The sequence below is a fragment of the Pterocles gutturalis genome, unplaced genomic scaffold (genome assembly GCF_000699245.1).
Source record: "Pterocles gutturalis isolate BGI_N339 unplaced genomic scaffold, ASM69924v1 scaffold8622, whole genome shotgun sequence".
Taxonomy (NCBI): domain Eukaryota; kingdom Metazoa; phylum Chordata; class Aves; order Pterocliformes; family Pteroclidae; genus Pterocles; species Pterocles gutturalis.
In genome coordinates this window covers 43,075-52,258 of record NW_010115268.1, presented here as the reverse complement: position 1 = coordinate 52,258, position 9,184 = coordinate 43,075, and the positions used below count along the sequence as shown (strand labels likewise).

At 38.4% G+C, this 9,184-nt stretch overlaps 1 protein-coding gene across 3 annotated transcripts in view; it reads left to right on the top strand.

Moving 5' to 3' along the window:
• CCNY (cyclin Y) overlaps nucleotides 1-8,847 on the top strand; it is a 55,907-nt gene extending 47,060 nt beyond the window's left edge. For all 3 annotated transcript variants that reach the window (XM_010075124.1, XM_010075126.1, XM_010075125.1), the window contains 2 exons: nucleotides 2,041-2,203; nucleotides 8,657-8,847. In XM_010075124.1, coding sequence (XP_010073426.1) covers nucleotides 2,041-2,203; nucleotides 8,657-8,773 — 280 coding nt within the window. In that variant the 3' untranslated portion in view covers nucleotides 8,774-8,847. The remainder of the gene's footprint in view (nucleotides 1-2,040; nucleotides 2,204-8,656) is intronic.
• The last annotated feature ends 337 nt before the right edge of the window (nucleotides 8,848-9,184 follow it).

Here is a 9,184-nt window from a genome sequence, read left to right as displayed (position 1 = left end):
GGTTTTTTTCCTGCTGCCAGTTTTGCCAACTTTATTTTTACCTCCTATCCCTAGTGTGGTGGATTTTTTTTTTTTTAATTTCTTATTTTTCGTGTACTTGGGACAATACAGGATTATGATTTTGAAGTGTCTAACTCTACACAAGATGGGGGTTTTCATTGTTTTTATTAATAAGGCAGAAAAACTCTAGGTCAAAACCTTCAGCTGCTGTGAATCATTCAGCATATGTGTGTCTTGCAAAACATCATGCAGACCTTTCTGAGTTTTGTAAGTCACAAGCAGTACATTGAACTGTGCCTAAAAGCCAGCAGAGGACTCGGGAGGACTGAAGTGCGGTATGGATCTGTAGTCATGTCTGTAGCATTACCTTGAGCTTGTGTGAATTTGGGGAGTGGCCACAGGAAAGCATATGCCTTAGCAGCCTAGTGTGGATATATGGGGGAAGAAGGATACTGGTTGTTAGTGATATTACATTAGTTCAAATCTGTATTTTTTTGTTCTTTCTCAGCTGTAGTTACTCTGCTGATCTAACCTTCAAATCTGGGAACTAGGGAATAGTAAGACTCTGAGGCCATGTGTTGTTCTTAAAGATTTGTGGATGCTTTTCAAAAGAGCTACAGCCAATGTCTTTCTCCATTAAAACAGGTTTTACATTATCCATTAGCACAGACCTTTAGGCTTAGCTGGCAGAAAGTAAAATCTTGGCAGTGTAAAAGGACATTTAAAGATAATTGTCTGTATTTATCGATAGATGTCTTAAAATGTAATGTTTTTAAATTTGTATTTCTGAAAACCTAGAATCTTCAACAATGTGGATTCACTCCAAAGAGCCCATATCCCGCTTTTACATAGTCTTTTAATGTTAATTAATATTTATCATTAGGTAGACATAGAATTTTCGCAGAGAGAGAGTGAAGGTAAGGAAAGACAATTATTATGATGTAAGAATGATGTAAGAGAAAAGAGAAGAAAAATCATTCAGTGTTGAAAAACTACTGTAGCAGTGCTTTTTCTCTATATACCAACTGCCTGCACATGCCTTGCACACTTACACTGCAGTCAAAATGTAACTTAAATGCCATATCACAGTTAGTCAGTACCTGCTGTAACACAGCTGTGCAGTCCATATACTTTTCAGCAAACATGTACAGCTTTTACCACCCATTTATTTTTTTATTTCTCATATCTTGAAATTGCTGGTTTATCATATGTCCCTGTGTAAGTATGATGTGGGATATCTAGTTACCATGCAGTTTATGAAAATTTCCAGTCCTTAATTTTGTTATTCTACTTATTTCTTAATACACTTTTTAACATACTGTTGTAGGTAATAATATATCGCTATACCAAAGTTTTCACAGGGTGGGAGCTCAAATAGGACCTCTGTTCCTACCGGGTATTTTGACAAACACACTTGTTTTAAGTACTGAAAAACAAATGATCACCACTGAGAATTTTGATTGCACCTCCTAGGGAAAAATTGCTTCATTCTATTCATAAAGAAAGATAAGACAGTATGCTGAAAAATTCGGGTTTCCCATGACAGGTTCTAAATGATTGATTATGAAAGGCTGAAGAAAGTAAATAATTTCTCCAGTAATTTAGGTGTTAGAGTAGCTCGTGGCATTTATGAGAGTTGTCTGACAAATTTGGGGCATGTCTGCGTTTGTTTGCATAGCTGTGTCTGCAGATCCACCTAGTGGAGGTACAGCAGAAACTACAAGGATTTTTTTCTTCCTGCTAGCTTTTCTTTCCCAGATTGTATTAGCTAAACTGATAAAGGTGCCCTGCCACTAGCAAAGTTTGTGTCTGGATTTGATTGGCATTGCAGTACCAGCTGCAAGGTGCAGCATCTTTCATATTCCTCATTGGCGTACATACGGTGATAGACTTGGTAGACTAGGTCAAACCTTATGCTAGGATCATTGCCTCTGGCAAGAATAAGAAATTAACTTGGTTTATGCCATTTGCAATTTAAAGTAAATTACATTCAGAATGCGCAGTCTGAAATACGTTTTCATATTTATCTTCTTTCTACAGGAATGAGCTGGAACGCCAGTTTCTTGAGCTGTTGCAGTTCAATATTAATGTTCCCTCCAGTGTTTATGCCAAGTATTATTTTGATTTGCGTTCCCTGGCAGAAGCGAATAACCTGAGTTTTCCTTTGGAGCCCCTCAGCAGGGACAGGGCATATAAACTTGAGGTAAGACACTTCCTTTTTAGATTGCTCAGAGTTGAATATAGAGGAGGATTTGGAATTTTTGTGTTGTTTCTGCCTTCTCCCATCTCTTCCCAAATATTCCCATGAACTATTAGGATATCATGTGCTCCAGTTTTCCTGACTGTTTTGTTTGTGCTTTGGATACTCATGGACGTGGGAACAGCTTTTTGGCCCAATTTGCTTCATACCTTGTCTTGCTTTCCATTTCTTTTTCAGTTCCAGTTGTCTGAATTGGCATTGTCCAAGTACCCACAAGTTTTACAATTACTCTGTTCACAGTCTGGTTTTGTGTGTTCATTTGGTTTCTTAAAACTGATTATCCACCTCAAAGAACAGAATATTAACAAGTATTGCTGAAAATAACTGTTCCGTGTGCTTGTTATCTGCTACTGCTCTACTTCACGTGGATCCAAGTCTGTTATCTCCTGTGGTGTTTTTCTCAGTATTGGGAAAACAGAAATGAGGACACGTCTTTAGTGAATAAATCATAAATGCTTATGAGACCTGAATATACCATGTGCAGAAAGCACTGTGTCGGATGGTCTGGACCTGTGAAATGCGGGGCACAATGAATTCCTACAGACACAGGAGGAAGTTAAAATCATCAGATAATTGTGGGCACTTTACAAGACTGGCATCTATTTTTTCTGAGTTTCCTGATATGAAGTGTTTCAAATAAGGGCATTATTGCATGAGTGTGTACACATTTTTTTACTAATTTTGAAATTTGTTGTTAGATGCTAGCTGCTTTAACGTCTTTAATTACGTAACAGCTTTGCACTGGAGGTTGTTGCCCGTGGGCTAGAGTGAGCTTTGCACGTTCTGAAACTCCTAGTGCTCCTGTAAAACAGGCAGGCAGTACTGGACGTGTTTTTGTGGGGGGGAAATGGTGCGTGGGAAGGTTAATTGACTTGTTTGTGACTCTAATGGGAACAGAAAGTGGTGGAGAAAGGATCAAAGCAGATTTCACTAAAGTTGTATTTCTCCTTCTTTCTAAACAGTCTTTCTAAATTTTGCTGATAGCTCCAATAAGAATGTAACTTAAATCTGTGTGTGGAACGTGATGTAAATTTGCATCAGATTTGTTTCTGTTGAGAGACTTTAAAAAATGAAAATTCATTGGAATTCTAATCTTAAACAGACAGAGGTAGTTTACTAAGTTATTAGATGGTGAGTCTTGATAATAAGTGCCATTACATGTAATGAAATTGAGTGAATTACTTCTTGAAGAGAATTTAATACTCAGCATTTCCCAACACCGTCAGTCTGTATTGCACACAATATATAACAGTGGGTTACAAATGAAGTTAACAATGATAGCTCCTAAAACCTTAGAAGAAAATAGAAAATGGCTGTAAATACCCAGAGAATACTGGTGGTTCTTCTGTACTAACTAATGAGAAGGCTTTTTTAAAAAGAAATAATGGAATTTTTTTTTCAATAAATCCATATTATTATACTTTTTTCCGTGTTGGGGATGCTTTGTGCTGCTAGCAGAATTTGGCTATAAAGTCACCCTGCTAGCCAAAGAGGATGTCTTCAGGGAAGAGAACGAGTATCTGCTGTGAAACCAGCTTGGTCTACCAGCTCCTTGCCCCTGTTCTGTGGCCAGAAGGAAGGGAACATGATGGGAACTGCCTTGTTCCCTGGCAATACTTGGTTGTTGTTAATGTGCCCTTGAAACCAGTTGACTGCTGTATTGGGTCTGGCTGAGATGAAGTTAATTTCCCCATAGCAGCCCTCACAGTGCTGTGTTTTGCACTGGGAGCTAAAAAGGTGTTGATAACACCAGTGTTTTGTCTGCTGCTGAGCAGCGCTAACACAGCATCAAGGCTGTTTCCCCAACACCCCCCCAAGTAGGCTCAGGGCCCCAGGGGTGGGCAGGATCTTGGGAGGGACAGAGCCAGTACAGCTGACCCAGATTGACTGAGGGGATATTCCATAACATATGACATCAGCTCAGCAATGAAAGCTAAGGGAAGAGAGGAAGAGGGGGGCGTTCATTGTTACGACATTTGTCTCTGGGAGCAACCGTTATGTGTATTGAAGCCCTACTTCTCGGAAAGTGGCCAGATGTTGCTTGCTGATGGGAAGTAGAGAATAAAATCTTTCTCTTGCGTTTGCTTCCGCACATGGCCTTGGCTTTTGCTTTAATTAAAGTGCTTTTATCTTGACCAACAAGTTTTTCATCTCATTTTCTTCCCCTTGTTTTGCTGAGGAGGGGAGTGATAGAGTGACCTGGTGGGCACCCTGGCATCCAGCCAAGGTTAACCCACCACAACTGCATAATTTATAGCCTAGTACCTTGAGCACAGTTGGGTATTTAGGTTGCTAAGAGTTACCAAAATGCATTTGCAGCACTTTTCTAGGTCTCCCATGTGTTATTCAGCCCAGAGTTCTCTGTTTTCAGAACAGTTGCCTGGATTGTCAAGTGGAGTAGATGTAGTACCACACATGCTGTGATATTTTTGATATGGAGAAAAAAGCTGTAGTCTGTGATGAAAGACAACAAACTCATAGCAAATGTCTGTATTCAGTAGAAGCATTTGCCTTGTCTGGTAACTGAAAGGACCTTGCTCAGTCCTAAGATTTAAAACAACTCATTTACTGACGTTTGAGATCACGAAAGGTCTTGCATGGAGAAATTGTTCTATTATAACACATTTTTGCTACTTTTGCATTTTTCTACATTGCTGTTTCTGCAAATACCATGAGGTTCACATGCCTGTGATGAAAAGGAACAAAAAAAAAAAAAAGGACAAAGCTAGTAAATACTGAAATACTGTTCCTCATCAAATGGAAATGCTGGACAAGATCCATCAGCTTTGTGGTGTTATAAGAGGTTATAGTACTTGTTAAAAATAACATCACTTTCTGGAGCATCTGTAGTGGATGTTTTTCCTTATTAATGTTCCCTCAATAGACACTTAAGAGGCAGCTTTGTCTTTTAAAAGACAAAATGAAAGTAATTTTTTTGTACTTTTCATCAGCCTGTGGCCTGGCAGTGTTCTGAATTTGTTATACCAATCTAACTAGTAGCCAGAAACCATTTTCATGACTCCTCTTTTTCTTTTCCCATTGTATGGAATCAAGCAAGTTAAAAATGGCAAATAACCTTCCATTAGATCATCCAGTCTCCCCACCTGCCAATGCTGTTTGTTCCAACCAGCATATGTTGTAGTGTGTGTTCTCCTTCCTTTTAGTTATGTCAAATGTCAAGGCTTCCTTTGCTTCTCCTGAGAAACTCTTCTCTAATATGGGAGATTTTTCTGCCAAGAAGGTTGTTGGTTATCCAACCTTAATCCACTAGTTTGTAATTTCCTACTCTTACACTTGGTTATTCTCCTGTGTACTGAGATAAGTAAGAGTCAGATTCTGCTCTTTGGGGTAAGTCCACAAAACGTGCTTACCCTATTTCTGTTTGTGATCTTAGCACTGGGCTTGTTTCAGGGTTAGATTTTGTAAGAGCATTCGTTAGTGCACTCCCAGTTTGACTGACTGTGTGTTGTCTGAGCTTTTATTATTAGGACAGCGCTTGAGCACATGGTTCAAACCCTTTGAACTACGTGCTATATTTTCATGACCTTACAGTTACATAGCTCAAACAGACACAAAAGAGGAGAAAAATATGTAAGTTACAAGTAGAGAAGTGTCTTTATGTGCTTCCAGCTTCCCCTTATCATAGCAATTGATTGCAATCCTGTGTGTTGTCTGTTCAGAACCCTCTTTGCCAAGAAGCGAAGGGAGAGGAAAACTCCCCTGCTCTTCTGTCAGGAGTTACCCACTTCCCAATTGCTTTTCTTCTTATTCTCCATAAATTAAGGAGAACCCGCATCATCACAACTTCTAGTTGTTCTAGTGATTTTTTTTTTAACATTTTCCTTATATATAACCCTTCCAGACTTAGTGCTTTTTGTCCCTGCTAAGTTCTCTCTGGTTTGTCCATTTTTTTGGGGGTGTTCCAGCACTCGCAGTTGTGTGCTTCTCTGTATTCCCAGCAGTGAAGCCGTAGCCAGCTCTGTTGCTCTCCTGCCCCGCACAAACATGTGCAAGTAGTCAAAATTAATGCTGCTCCTACTGCCTTTCTCCCCCCTTCTTTCTCCTTACCTGCCCCCTTCACCAGTGACAAAGTCTCATCTAGACTCATATAACTCAGCAGAGGAACTGACTTCTAGTTCTGTGTGCGTATATGTAATGGAAGAATATATATGTGTACGTTTTTCTAGCTGATTACAGATATTACAATCAAGTCCAACAAAATTTCACATGATTGAATAGTGTTGCTGGTTTTAAGAATGTTTTGATTTCATATGAGAAATGGTCCCTTGCAACTGTCAAAAATTTGTTTCTTTTTCCAGCAATCAAGGCAACAGAAATATGACAGAAAGGTGTTTGTAAGCTGTTTGGATTTATTTTAATTGAAGAGCAATAATAAATATTTACAATTTTCTGCTTTTGTCTTGTTTTCCCATATGTTAGGCTAAAACTGACTCACTAACTTGCCAGATAGACTCCAAATAATTTTTAAATTATTTGCAAATGAAGAGACATCTTTAGATAGAAGATTGCTTTAAACAGCAGTCAATGTATTTCTTACCCATATGATTAATCACCAGAGACTAGAGTTGCCAAATATTAAATGCCACTTCCAAGCAAAATTTCATTTTGTCTGATCAAGTGCCAGAACAGAAATTTTCCTGTGGAACAGGCAATTTTGAAGTGATTACCTTGTCTGGCTGTTTGATGCCTAAGGTAATAGCCTGATTTGGCGGCTGAAAGAAGCTGAGCTCCACCTCAGTACACCTATTTGCCAAGCCATGCCTTGGCACATTATTCCATGATTAAGCTCTTTTCATCTATTGGATGTTAAATCCCATTGAATTACAGAAACTTTCTTAGTCCATTGAGTTCCTGGTTAAACTAAATAAAATGTTATTAAGCAGTTTTAAGTGCGTTAAGTTAAAGTCTACAAAGCAACAGGAATATTTGTGTTATTTATTCTGTTGTTCTCTTCATGTGCACCAAGAAAGACAATTGTGTTCAGGAGTGGTCTTAACAAAAAGAAATTCAGTTTCCAACTAAAAAGTAGCAACTGATTTCCTGTTGGGGGTTCGGAGAGTTGGTTTTGGTTTGATGTTTTCATTGTTTTGTGTGTGTGTGTGTGTGCGCGTGTGTGTGTGTGTGTGGTATTTTTTATTTTAATTTAGCCATGTTTTGTGGCAGCTTGACCAAAGTGTTAGGTGAACTTGTTCTGTCATACCTGCCTCTTGTCTTTGCAGAACTAATGAAATGACAGGACTCTTCGCTACTACAACTTGCTGTGCTGTAAAAGTAAAGATGAAGAAGGAGAGGGATGATCAGTAGAGTCAGGCTGTTTATTTGTATTGCCTTGTTTTATAATCAAACACTTGTACTGGTTTTGTTTCTACAGTACTTTATATTAAACATCCTCTCTTAGGACACCACTTAAAAGCATTCCTGAGTACATAAAAATACTGGTTTGGTTCATTGTAATTTTTATTTTGACCTTGAGAACTCCTTGCAATGAGCTTTCTCTGCAGTTCCATGGGTTTGAACACCAGAGTTAACATCCCTACTGATGCCAACCATAGCCTGTCCCAACCATGTGAGCTCTAACAGACATGGTATTTTAGGGCACAGTAAATCTGTGCGTATGAGGTCCATAATAAATATTTGTTTTAAACTTGGCTAAAAACAGTAGAAGAAACAAAATGTTAACTCCAGGGTAGTATAACAGGAGTAGACATTTGAATAATCTTTGCCGCTGTGTTAAAAAGTTTTTTAACATTTCTGTGTATTTTAATGCAAATTAAACTATTCTGAATATGAGTTATGTTTCCTGCTGGCACCCTTTAAGATAGCCTGATCACATGGAAATCGCCATCTCTTTCCAAAAGGCAGGTAAACATCAGGTCTGTAAGCAAAACAGGACGAACATTCTGCCAGACCATTTATCAGTGGAGAAAAATATAAAACTTCTAAAGAAATAAAAAAATTAAGAGCCATCCTCTTTATAAATTTTCTAAATATACTTAGAATTTTTGTAATTGTTTTATTAAGTTTTCCACAATTTTTCACCAATGAAGTGCTATATATGAGTTACCATATAGCAGTAGATAAGGATTGCCACCTCAATGAGTTGTGTGATGGTTAACCTGTAAAGAAAAGGCTCAGAATATGCTCCCGGAGTGCTTCAAAACTGGCTGTGGTGGGCAACGCAGTGTCAGTGCGTTTCTTTTTTTTAAGATTAATGAAACAAGTAAGAGAATTTGAAGAGAAGGTCTCCGTGTGTTTTGCTTAATGAAGTGACTTTTTGTAATTCTACCTATATGTAGAAATCTGCATTAAATTTTATGTTATCTGGTATAGCTGTGGTCAATGCAATTGAGGTTTTTCAATTCTTTTGTCTTGCAGGCCATTTCCCGCTTGTGTGAAGATAAATATAAGGACTTCAGGAAAGCTGCAAAGAAACGGTCAGTCAGTGCTGACAATCTGACTGTGGTTAGATGGTCCCCTGCTATTATCTCCTAACAGAGGAGACTGGAATATTCCTACGGACGTACTGTTTCATCCATCCATTTTTTTTTTTTTCGGGGTGGGCGGGGAGCTAAAGAAAAAAGACTTTTGATTTTTTATTTTTAGATCTGTCAAGCTGCCTTTACAGTGCCTCCCCATTGTGTAGCACACGAGTAAAATACCTGATGGACGGAGAAATGGAGAAATCAGTGTTTGGGAGAGAAGATGGGCAACAATTTTTTTCTCGCTTTGACTAACAGCTTTACCCTTTTTATGAGGAAACAGCAAATCAGGTGCTTGGAAGAAGAAACAAAAAAATGAAGTAGAGGCAGAAAAATATTTAAGAACTGTGCCATTTTCTAATACGCTATACTGATGAAGAGAAATGGCAGCATGAAAACAAACCGTGTAGTCAGATGACTGTGC